This window comes from Montipora foliosa, chromosome 12, assembly GCF_036669935.1.
Source record: "Montipora foliosa isolate CH-2021 chromosome 12, ASM3666993v2, whole genome shotgun sequence".
Lineage (NCBI taxonomy): Eukaryota > Metazoa > Cnidaria > Anthozoa > Scleractinia > Acroporidae > Montipora > Montipora foliosa.
This window is the reverse complement of record NC_090880.1, coordinates 23,660,149-23,672,648: the sequence shown is the minus strand read 5'-3', so window position 1 is coordinate 23,672,648 and position 12,500 is coordinate 23,660,149. Positions and strand designations below refer to the sequence as shown.

The 12,500-nt window shown below is 39.6% G+C and overlaps 2 protein-coding genes across 4 annotated transcripts in view; both read right to left on the bottom strand.

Moving 5' to 3' along the window:
* Positions 1-3,622, bottom strand: part of LOC137979171 (keratin-associated protein 5-8-like) — a 10,137-nt gene extending 6,515 nt beyond the window's left edge. The window contains exons 1-2 of one of the 2 annotated variants that reach the window (XM_068826369.1): positions 3,524-3,622; positions 3,358-3,435 (exon numbers count right to left, since the gene is read on the bottom strand). The gene's annotated coding sequence lies outside the window, so the exon portion shown is untranslated. The remainder of the gene's footprint in view (positions 1-3,357; positions 3,436-3,523) is intronic. The other variant, XM_068826370.1, reaches the window with a different exon arrangement.
* A 2,589-nt stretch (positions 3,623-6,211) lies between these two features.
* On the bottom strand, positions 6,212-11,167 carry LOC137979053 (keratin-associated protein 10-4-like). Of its 2 annotated transcripts, XM_068826218.1 has the most exons (4): positions 10,841-11,151; positions 10,554-10,756; positions 9,751-9,888; positions 6,228-8,501 (listed from the first exon to the last, which is right to left on the bottom strand). In XM_068826218.1, exons 3-4 carry the CDS (start codon positions 9,870-9,872, stop codon positions 7,385-7,387), a joined length of 1,239 nt encoding a protein of 412 aa, XP_068682319.1. In that variant the 5' UTR covers positions 9,873-9,888; positions 10,554-10,756; positions 10,841-11,151; the 3' UTR covers positions 6,228-7,384. The 2 variants fall into 2 exon arrangements, with proteins under 2 accessions (XP_068682320.1, XP_068682319.1); XM_068826219.1 differs by having other exon boundaries at positions 6,212-8,501; positions 10,554-11,167.
* Between the last annotated feature and the right edge of the window lie 1,333 nt (positions 11,168-12,500).

The following is a 12,500-nucleotide window of genomic DNA, read 5'->3' as shown; positions in this document are numbered from 1 at the left end:
GTTTTTGAGATGTAAGAGACAATGAACTGTAGCACATGCATAAACATCAAGGACAAATTGAATGTCCATGTTAGCCCTCCAAGCAATAAAACAAGGAGCATTATAATTGTTGACTCTTAATTCATTTGGCTGCCGTTTTAAAAATAGTTAGAGGAGTGAGGCTTGATCTTATAGCTAGTAAGCATGCTTCTTCCGATAGATTCAAATTGACAAGCAGGTGGTCAGACGTGACGTCTTCTCCTTCTTTCATATCATTCAATTGCTTTTTTCTATGGTTTTCTAAGTTTCTTTGAGCTGTTTTCATTCATTATTGTCCCAATTGATCTACTTGCCTTCATACACGTAGGTGGCTGCTGATAATTAAATCGACATTCTGTCTTGGACTTCTTTTTGCAAGTGTGAGAGTGTCTATGTACTTGCTTGTTGACAAGTTTTAGCAATTCAGGGTTGTGACTGGGTTTCTGGCTGTAGTGTATGTCCATATTTGGTATTTCATTATTTGGAAGTGAACATGTGCTGAGCGAAAAGGGACGCCATTTTAAATGAAGCATTAAAACTGTTGTGTTGTTAAGACGTGTCTCTGGTTGATCTACATACGCTACACTGACAAGTGATTACTTCACTGATAAATTGTATGACTTCTTTGTCACTGACAAAACCATACGTTGGAGCATTGTCAAGTCATATGAACATATGAATATGAGTTGAGCCTCTTTTGTGATATTCAACTCTATAAAACCAGTCAGAAAATTTACCTAAAGGTGCTACATTACTGCACAGAAATTTTCTTATAAACTGAATAATTTGGTAGCTAATTATCTGGCACACGTGACTGGATCACTTTGAATTAATCTACACTTTTCCTCCTTATCTAAACTTTCCCGTTCAATATCAGTGTATTGTTTGTCGTCAACAAGTTGGCCTAGTATTCTTAAAAGATGAATCCACTGTGTTTCTGCTGAGGAGAAACTGCAAAACCAAGATGCCTAATCATTGCAAAAATGTCCTTATTAGCTTTTTCAAAATAAGGAGGTGAACCTCTCAATACCCTCAAGAAGTTAAAACCCTAATCATGGTGGATTAATTTTTCTCTAGCACCTTGTTGCTTTAATTGTCCAGCAGTTATTGATCTTTTATTTATATGACACCTACGCAGAGCAATCTTTGCCTTTCCAAGCAAAATTTTCATCTGCAATTTCTTAGTTTTAAAGAATATATTTCCACACACATGGCACATCTGTGGTCAGATCGTGTCAATTCAGACTTGCATATTACTAAAATGAACAGGAGTGATTCTTTTGTCATTATCGCATTTTTTTTACCTAGAAATATACCTGGATGGGCTAACTCTTCTGCATATTGAAATAATTGCTTTAAAAGCGCTCTTTTCTTTGAACATAGTTGACATACCAAACTTTATAATGTGTTGCCAAATCTTACTAAGTACCGCTCAAAGATAAGCGAACCATCAAACGTGTTGACAACGCGTTGAGAACGAAGAGTCAACGCGCTTGAAAATAAGACCAACGCGTTTGCAAAACTAGTTTCTTTTCAACGCGTTTGATCTTTGTTATTCATTTTCGCCCCTTTGAATTGTGTTTTTAGTATGTAAAAAGGCGACAGAGAGAAAGTAAACAATGCGTGATTGTTGACTAAAGTGTCCCGAACGTCGCAGATTTATAAAGGTTATGCGGCTCTGGGTTTTGTTTCTGCAATTTCTTTCAAAGTAATTGAAGAGAACTGGCGTCACGTCCTTGATACATTAAACATGCACGGCATATGCATTTTTGACTTGTACGTAATTGGCTAGGAGTAGCTACCGTGAAACAGATTCTCGGTCATTATAAAACTTCTAAATAATTATCGATCAAAATTTGGGTACGTTATGGAGCGTTTTTTGCGGCGAAACTAAAAAATCTTTCAGCAAAGCGGCACGTGTTGCGGCGGAAAGACTCTCTCTTGATGTAGTACGTATTTTTTTATACACTTTCTACATTCCGCGAATGTTCAGTTCAGATGACGGTGAACTACGATAGCTAGTTCGCCGCGATGTTTCTTGTGCAAGTTATCTTGCATTTGATTAGAGCGGTAAGATATTCAGCAGACCCGAATTAAATCCAGGAAACGTTTGCTATCGCCGCTGCTCACTGTTCGTGATGTTGTCCTTTTGTGGTGCTGTGACCTTTCATCTCCTCCCTACTGAAGTTTAATTTGTTTCGCAACGCATTAGGAACTGAAGGTTCGTCCAGTTTCAAGAGGTATTAAGATTGTTTTCGGGATTTTTGGGGGGTTTAATTGGAGATTTCATTGATTTAAAACTGCATCATTTTCATACGGAAAGTAAAATTAAGTCGGCTTGTCGCATCAAATTTTTGCATCTTCAGTGTTGAAACAAGCGCAATGCGTATTTTCGTTCCTGTATATCTAAAATGATTTTATCTTTTAAGCAAACTACTACTCCAAATGTTGACAAAATCATTGTACCCGGCGCTTTAGGTTCATGCAGTTAAAAGCTGCAAGACAGTTGAAAAGCCATTCACAAATGTTTCGCAAGGGAGTGTTTAAGACTGCTTGTCGGCGGGATAAATTATTACGCTTGAAGTGTTTTTGGTCGTTTTAAATGTTAATTTGTATTTTTAGTTTAAATGGCAGGGCTATGCGACGTGAAAAATCCGAAAACATTCACCTTTTTGTTTTTAATACGTCGCAAGCCAAACTTTGCACAGTCCGGTCACCCCAAAACACAGACTACAGACTGTGCAGACCGTGCAGACCAGGAGTAAAATATGGCGTTACCCTCACTGTCATTGAGAGCTAATCGTAAACAGGCTAACCTGAATGCCATTTAGGCCTAATTAGGCTAACCGAATGTTATTTAGGCCTAATTCAGGCTAACCGAATTTTCAGTTTACAGACGGTCTGCACAGTCTGCAGTCTGCGTTTTTCAGTGTCCACCATAGTCAGACGACGAGACGTCGTTTTATTTTGTGGCATTACTTTCCGAACGCATCATTGAACTTCTTTTGCGATGCAAATTCAACTTAGAGGATTCGGGAGTCGAGCTTCGCAGCGATTGCAGAATACCCGCCCACTTTACGTTTGCGACAGAAGCTGCACGTGAACTCAAAGCCCCTTCCATATTTTTCCCGTTCAATTAACGGGCTCATTTATCGAGGCTCATGTTTTCCCTTATAGTGCTTTTGTTTTCGCTGTCATGTCAGCGCGTCATGCCGAAAATCGGCTTATAATATGAGCGATAGGCCTAGCAAGAGATTTCACCAGACCATTATGAAAGTCAAGGTGAAAACTGTGATAAATAATTTCGGTTCATTTTCTAAAATGACGCAAGGTACTTACTTGATTACAACCTCAGCTCTCTCGCGAGTCCAAATTCCCAATGAAGACCTGGAGTCAACCATCTACGGTGGCCCACAACTGTCACATCAAAACCAAATGCTCACAGCAAATTCAAATCACTCACAGCAAATTACAATTCACTTACAGCAAATTACAAATTACTCACAGCAAATTCAAATCATCCACAGCAAATTACAAATCACTCACAGAAAATTTAAAATTAAATCACCCACAGCAAATAATTACAAATCACTCGCATCAAAATTCAAAATTGTCGACCACGCTAGGCGTCTTCAGTCACCTCCAGCCAGCGGTGCAAGACGTCAAAGAATATTTGTCATTCATGAGGCCGCTACCTGCGAAGTTTTTTCCACACTTGCACCATTAATGGCGACATTGATTTTGTCTGAGTCAAATTAACCCATTCACACCTAAAAAATTCGGCAGGCGTTGGACAGAGCAAAATTTATTAAGTTTCACTCTTAGGGGTCAATGGCTTAAGTCACTAGCTTTTTCTTCTACCTCAACGAACGAGAACCATGTTTTGTTTCCACTGTAAGTTTACCGTTGCTGAAGGTTCCAATTACTGCTCCAGCTGTGGACAAGGTAAGTTTCCCTTGCCATTTTGATACCGTATTTCCTTAAAGGTCAATTTTAAATGGCTTGGGAAAACGTACCTTGTCCACAGCTGGAGCTTTAATTGGAACCTTCAGCAACGGTAGCAACACTTATTGTTGAATAAATCATCATCTAATAGCAATAAAATGCTATTAGAAACTGAGAGGCTATCTTTCCGAAAACTCAGATGATTTAAACAATTTAAAGCTCGGGCAAAAGGCTTGAACATTTGCTTCAACAACCGTTCGATTTTGGTTGAACAGCGATGTTGAAACCGTCCCCTCCCTTCTTTCAACCGTGTTGAAACATGTTGAATCGAAGTTGAGTCGATGTTGAACGAGTTTAAGAGCGTTTAAACTTTTCTTCAACAACCATTCAACATTTCTTTTGTTTTCACGAATGTTGAATGAAGTTGAAGCCCTTTGCCCCTCTCTTTCAACATTGTTGGGTATGCGCTTGCGCACTAATCGGTCTCTCTCAATGACGTATCCATGTCCGTATGCACAGTAACAACCGCGGCTGCAGCCTGGGACTGAATACAAAGCCTCCCGTGAGTTGTTGATGATGTGCTGAAGCCGTTTGTCCCCCTACTTCAACATCAGGGAGCTTTAGCAACGACGACGGAAACGCGGGCAACGAGTACGTCATCTAAACCATAGTTAATAGAGGGAAATGGTTATGAAACCCGACAAATTTCTTTGTTGTAGGTTTTTGTTCTTTTTTTTGGCCTTGACCGTGCACAAAACACAATAGTTGTTTACTCCGTACTGAGGAACTGGACAATAGAAACGTGTTGGTTACGTAATTCATGCATAGTGTATGAGCGCAAAACAAAAGATTGTGCACGGTCATGGACTTTCCAACCCAAATCTTGGTATCTTTGTTTGCTCCTTTCATGTTTGCCGAGCTTCCAAACCAGTCCACTCTATTAACTATGTCTAAACACATAAATTCGCGTTATTGTAATCACTTCGTGACTATTTCAAGCGTTTTAACATAACAATGGTGTGACAGTCCCTCAAGAATGAAAGCGATTCGAGTTACGCTTAATTTAGAGGAGAAAGTGAAAATTTACCTCCAAGTGCTGACGTCCTCCATAAAACCTCAAATTTGGGGTCAGTACGCAGCTATTACAACGGCTCTCGGGATTGGTTCAGACAACAATAGACACGTACAAAGCACGATGCAAAAGAAACAATGGACCTTAAATCTAAAAGCAATAGAGCTGCGTCCTAAAGCCGGATCCAATGAAATTAGAGGTTGTAAAGAGCTGCGTGCTATGGGGGGGCTAATTTCATTAGATCCATCCACTTAAACACTAAAGATCAATTGACGGGTAAGTGAGCCGATTATTGACCAAAAGTAATTAGTATATATATAAAATCATTGCTGAATAATGATCTAAGGTTTGATTTTAAGATGGTTAGCTTTCTCTTGAAGTTTGGTAAGGTTAACCGACATTTTTCACTGTGTAAGCTTGCTTTTTACTGGCTGTTAATACACGTTTGCAGCGGCATTTGGAAGAAGAAAATTATTGACATTTAACAAAAATGACGTTATCGCAGTTAGTGCTCTTTGGTAGTCTAGTGGTTAAGTGAAGGGGTTAATAATCAAATGTTTTCAGGTTCGAGTGTTTAGATTAGAGTCCAGTCATTGGGGTTTGGTTTTCAAAAAAACAAAAGGTCATTTTCCATGACAGATCCCTATCAAGCTTTCTGTGTCCAAAACAACAAGTCTTACCGGAATGGCGGCCATGATGGTGTACCAATTTGAAACTAATCCTCCGGGAATAGACCATATTTGTATTCTCAGTATTGGACTGGAACTACTGTAGCTTGCAACGGAGGCTAATGCAGGGGAATCTTTCAAATGCAAATACTTTTTAATATATTCCCCCGCATTTGCCTCCATTGCAAGAGGTCTTGCAAGCTACAATTGTAGTTCCAGTCTAATACTGAGAATCTGGGCGAAAACCCGAGGCCCCCACATAAAAAGGGGAAAAATGTAAATTAATATGTAAATTGGTAGATATTGTATAGGGCAAAGCAATCTTGATTTGCTCACCCGAGCGCGCAAGGTGGTATCAGTATTGCTTAACAGGGCGTGCAAGATGGTATCGGTATTGTTCACCGAGTTCGCGAGGTGTTCTGGGCAACTTGAGTCACGACGCAGAAAAAGTCACAACGATAGCAAAGGTTCAGCATTGCGATTGAAGGTGAGTAATTTTCGAATATTAACAGCGATTCCTTTTACTTTGAAAATCAAAGATTACAGTATCTGATAGAAAATCATATTGCCTGGGTCAGGCACAAATCATAAACAGGGGCGACGATTTGCCAGACACAAATGAAATCAGAATCACGGGCGGCAGACTTGGATGAAACCTCAGAAAGCAAAAGCATAGTCTCAGAATCAACATTTTCAAACAATCTTTGATCATTTTTACAACAGTTATTCACAGATAATAATAATCAGCGATCCGAATATAATAAGCGAGTTTTGTTCCTATTTTATGGTATTTCAAGGTACCATGGAAAGACCCCACATGGATAAAAAAGTTGACGAAATGTTGCTTAGAGTCACTGAATGTATGAAATAAACGTTGATGGAAATTAAAAATAAATGCTGTTTTTTGTTGCCCATCCTTTCCTTGCATCTTCTACTTTCATTTACCTACCTAACTACACGCAAAATAATATGAAGACATCACAATGTGCAGTACTTATTAACTGGAAAAACCTCAACTGCCATCCGTATTATCTTAGGCGGGGGCAGATGAAGTGAAAACTGTTACTAGTTTTATGCAAATAGTTTATTTTGTTTCAGTAATCCAATATGGCTGATGGTCAGGTGAGTAAAAACGCTCTATTGACAATTAAGAAGAATCCCTCAATAGACCACTTTCGATATATTAAAATTCAGCTCGATAGTGAGGCTTAGAGGACACAAACAAAAGAAATAAAGAAACATGTTCATTGAGTTTTCTTTGTTTGTGTTCCCTAGGCCACACTGCCAAACTGAATTTTAATATATCGAAAGTGGTCTATTGAGGGACAGACTTGGTTGATTAAATGTAAACTTGTTGACCCAGGAATTAAACCACGCGACCAGGAAAATATTTGTGTCATAGCCTTTCACTGAATTTCAATCTTAATTATTTGTAGATTGATTGCTTTCATGAAACCAGACCTTCTAGGGCAACTACTAATCTTTTGTTATTTACCTTAAAATTAAGAATTCATACAATCATTAAAATAGGTTTGTCGAACGAAAACTTTGAGTTAAAGGTTTATTTCAGTTTAGATCGAAAAACAGAAAAACTGTTAAAAAAGCTGAAAGGGTCTCTTTTTCCCTCACCATGGAGAGAGGGGCCTAGCAATCAGGTTGTGACAGTGGGCCTTTGATGATTTTAGAGACAAAATGAAAAGGCGAAGAAGACGAAAACTTTCAAAAGTGACAACCTTATTTTTGGCGGGGCAGAAGCACTGGGGTGACCGACAGTTGTGCGAACAGTGGCACTGGTACTCTTTCTTGTCGTGGTGGGGCTGGTAGTTGTCGTGCTTCTAGAATAGACTTGCTCGAAGCATGCTTCTTCGATGGAACAATTTGTGATCACGCAATGTTCAGCATCGCACTTGTGGATGCACGTACTCCCATTTTCACAAGTTTGATAGCAATGTTTTACGGCCGCTGAGCAGGTCATGTTGCAAGTCCCGTTGCTGCAATTTTGGCCACAAATCTCTGAATGACATTCCATATCGACCTTGCTATTTATTCGATCAGTGTTTGCTGTCTGGGTGCAGGTCTTAGATCCCCGGGAACAAACCATGTTGCAGTCTCCATGGAAACACTTTTGAGTGCAGTTCGAAGCAACGCAGACCATATTTTCGCAAGTGCCCGAAGAACACTCTTGCTCGCAAATACCTGGCCTGGGAACAGGGGACGTACAAGTCATGTTACATCGTCCTTCGATTCCACATCGCTGGTTGCACATATCTCTTTCACAAACCATAGTGGCATTGCTTGATTTCTCACCAAACTGACTGCAAGTTCCCGCCCTAGCAGGACAAAACATTCGGCATTCGTGGGACTCATAACTATGTCCACAAGTCTGTTTACAAGCGCTTGCTTCACACACCATCGATCTGGCAGTTACTTGCTCACAACTCTCTACGTCTTGGACACACTTCATGCCATCGCAAACGGGAGTGCTACAATGTTGATCGCACGCCTTGGAGTTGCACGTCATCGACCCACAACCACGGCTTTCGAAACAATTCTGGGCACATCTGACCAATGAGCGGCACTCAATGGTATCACACTTGCTATCCTGACACATTTGATAGCAACTGTCATATGGAACTGTGAGGCCACAATACATTGAGCTGAAGACATTGGACTCCATAATATCCTGCACACAGGATCGATTGTTTCGCATGTACATGCGGTCACAGCTGGTTTTGTTGCTAGCAGAGACAAACGTGGTCCCATCAGCCCATATCAAGGCCAAGGCAAGCAATAACATTCTAACAGAAGAAAAAAAAGGAAGTCAAAAAAGACCCGCTTTAGGGAATAAGGCTTTACTTGAAGGGACACTGTTATCCTATTTTTAAGTAACACAGTGAAAATCCAACAGACACTATTCTGTTGATGGCAACTGTCATGAAACCTCTTTCTTTTCTAATATTCCTTAGTGCAGTGTCTATTATCTACCTTCAGAGTTTATGAACTTCTTTTTGTTAATTACGTAGTATTGGAATGTAGCCCCATCTAAAAAAAAAGTATCGCTTAACTTGTAAAATTTATTGTCGTACGTGTATAAATATATGAAGTTGGGGTTTCGGGTGGGGTTTTCGTGACGAAAGCGAGCAAGAAAGGAGGAGATTGCAAAGTGAAGGCCTGAGGTCTAGAAAAGACCCAGATTTTCACTGATAATTTGAGTGAACTTCAGCCTTGCCTGGGAAACTGATTCTTGGGTTTCAGAGACTCTGAAAACAGCGTTTCTGAGTATTTAAGGCGCTGTTACACTGTGCAATTTTTCGTACAACTTGTCTCGCAACGCCATTTCTACAAATGTTCTCACAGAAAATAACAAGTTATTTTACGGGTGTTACACTGAGCAGCGTTACATTCAAGTTGTCTCGTTTCGATGATCACGTGAGGTTAAAGGAACATTTTCATTGGCTGGTTGATTGAAACGTTGAATCGAAACGTGGTTCTGGAAAGAGAAGTTTATTAGGTATTAGTTTTATTCTTTTAACTTAGGATTTGAATCAGCTTTGGCCATTTTAACGTAATTTTAGCATTAGGTGTAATATTTATCATTAACTAGATTATCGTTTTAAGTCATATTTGACCATATTTGGTTATCTCAGTTCATGCATATGTGTTGTGCAATCGCGCGAAGGGGTTGGTGTTAACACACTTTCCTCCCACGCAGACAGAAAGTCTCTCACGTGGAATAATGTCACGTTAAATCTGATTAAAAGTTTTTTAAAAAAGTATTACTACGCACTACGTCATTACCTTCCTCCTACGTTTTTTTGGCAGCTCAAAATATGAGTCAGTCGGACGGCCTAATATTTGTAAAATTGGTAATATAATGCATATAGTGATATGGAACTACTTTCGTTGATAGGGTCGAATAATCAGCTATAAGCCCGAAGGTATAGAAATTAGTTAATGAATTGCGAAACACGATAAACACTTAACACAGTTTATCTTGATCACATAAAAATGAAGGATCAACTTATTATCATATCCATGTCTACCCACTTTTGATATCGCAGATCGAAAAAAACAAACGACTTGGCTAGTAGCGCCGTCATCGGGATACCAAACAATTGCCAGTGGCTCGGTTGAAATGTCAATAGCGTAAACATGATACTCAAGTGCATAAACGTGGTGGATGAGCTGCAAGAACAACAATGACATTAAGCTTTAAAAAAAAAAACCAATACGATTATGCATGCCACTAAAATAAATCTTCTACACGAAATAAACGTGGAATAGAGACAGACCAATTCGGCTAACTCAATGTTGTACCCAATTCAAAATCCTTTCGGAATAAAACGTTTTTTCCAAGTATTCCCATATCATTTGAATGAGAATGTAACACAAGAAGAACCTTAACCCCGAGAGATCTGAATTGGGTTCAACATTGAGTTAGCCGAATTGGTCTATATTGAAGTTTGAATCCCTTAAGAATTGAGTCACTTAATATAGGTTTTGCACACGATTTTGCCTAAAAAATGAAGGCGTCAATAATGGGACTTCAAAGGCACGAGAAATCCAAGTATTTTTGACGCGAAGCGACGTACCCAAAACTTGCATTCACTTACTTAAAAAGGGATAATCAGACATACTGCAATGAACAAGGTTAAGTTTTGTTCAAAATCATAATTAGCTACTCGCCGGCCTAATGTAGAAAGTAAGCCGATCACATATTATCTGTTGTCTTCACGGAGCATAAGACAGCACAAAACAAGTATGATGATAAAGGCGTTCGATGTAACGTTGGAGGGTTATTTAAGCTACAAGCTATTTCTATAACTCTGATAAACAACAGCGGAGCTCACCTTGGTGAAGGAATCACTAACGTTCACACTGTTCTGGAATTGTTTACATTGTGGCAACTGCAAATGTGAGCTTCGATCACGAAGACTCTTGACCTTATATGGTGTTTGTCTTTCATTGCTCTGTGATAGCTTGCGAACACTTAAGTATTTCCGGCGGGCGTTCTCTCTCCCCCGAAATGTGGCAGTCGTATTTCGTTTTCCTGCTAAAACGAACAACTTAGTTGATTTTTCTCCGGATTTTTTACGAATTTGCGTAACGCGAAAATTGCGGCGAGAGCCCTTCATACCTTTTGAATTGGAACTTTTCGTTTGAACGCAAACTCCGTTCGCCTGCTTAAAAGGGTGAAAGATCACTCGCCGAGCAGAACATAATTGCGAAGGACTCTTGTCGGAAGCTCGTTTCCTTCCCAGACATTCTTTTGGCTAGTAAAGCTGAGGTCTTTGCGATGAAGTTTTGTCTGGCGAATACTAGGCCCAGTAACGATTCAAATTATAAATGCTAAGACGCAGGAGTTGTTGGTGACAATGTTAGACTTGAGCGTCACGCAACAAAACAATTGACGTTCTCAGCTTGTCGGTAATAGTTTCATCACACAGAGACAGGCGAAAATAAACGATAAAAACCGACGATTGGGAGTATCCATTACGCCATTTTCTGAGGAACTATATGTCGTCAGCTCATCTTGAAAAACAAAGCCAGGGAGAAAAATGTTGAGGCGAAGGTCACTCAATATGAAGCGCACCATCTTCACCATACTGTCCACACTCTCGCAGTGCGATATTAAATTCGAATTTCAGTTCTTCGACAGAATGTTTCAAATGAACCTTAAAATTTGCCTTAAAAAGACTGATTGTGTGAAATCCTACCGCTACTCTTTCGAAAGCCTTCTGATTACTGTAGTTAACCGGAAACGAAAGTCCTTTATAGGGCAGGCTTAATTAGGGGATAAGGACACAGGTCACATTTCACTGGTCACTCGTTTCAGGTCAATTTTTTAACCTATAATGAAGCAAACCAAAACTCATTGATTTTAGGCCTAATGAGGTTTAAGTTTAGCATAAGTCAAGGTTTTGTAACGATTGACCTGTTTAAAGTGACCTATACGTTAAACTTAATTAGTCGGAATGTTATCCAGATGAATAACGGTAATAAACTATTTTACGCAATGCTGGTGTTGTTAAAAGGTGTTCCCGTTCGTGAGATGAAGAAACCACGATTACGTGGTAAGCAAGAAACGATAAGTTCCATCTGAGGACGAAGCAAACTTGAATTTGGTTAATACTCGCTTTTAATATCGTGTGCGTATTCCCTCGCTCCCGAATTTCTCTGCATCACAGTTTTCCCTTTGTTCTTACGCAGCCTATGCTCTTCAATAGAAAGAACAAGGAGATACAACACAAAGTAGTTGTTAAGATTTTTTCTTATGTATCTCATTTTTGGCTAACCGCCAAACGTCTTCAGGTAAAACGGGAATTACCATGGAGAGTTGAGTGTTTTTTAAGTGCATAAGATGTCAGGTACTGTCAGGTACTGTCAGGTAAGAAACAAATCAATGAAACTGAAAAAGGCAAATGCTTATGTGAAAAAACTAGGGAAAAAGAAGGTGTACTGAAAATACCTTTTTTCAGGAATAACCAGACTGTCAGAATCGATTGACCAGCGCTGCCTCGCTTAAAACTCGGAAAAAAGGGGCAAAAAACGTCTTCTTAACCCGGGTCTTATGAATTCTGTCTGTTGGACAATAATTTTTTTGGGGGGAGGGAGGGGGTGGAATTGGTTGCATGTCGTTAGCATTGTGGTTAGGGGATGAGAGGACTTACTGTCAGTGGTGCAACTATATCGGACTACAATCTTGGACAAAATAGATGGGAAATTTGTACCCCCCCCCCCCCCCTCCCAAATCAAGGTAAAGGTAAAGGTACACGTTATTTAACGTCGGAAGTTCC

Bases quoted from the DNA above. Each gene is read 5' to 3' on its own strand.
- LOC137979053 (XM_068826219.1), bottom strand. From the start codon at position 9,872: ATGCACTTGAGTATCATGTTTACGCTATTGACATTTCAACCGAGCCAC. The intron at 8,502-9,750 runs GTGGGTAGACAT...TTCTTCTGTTAG, and splicing joins TTCGATCTGCGATATCAAAA to AATGTTATTGCTTGCCTTGG.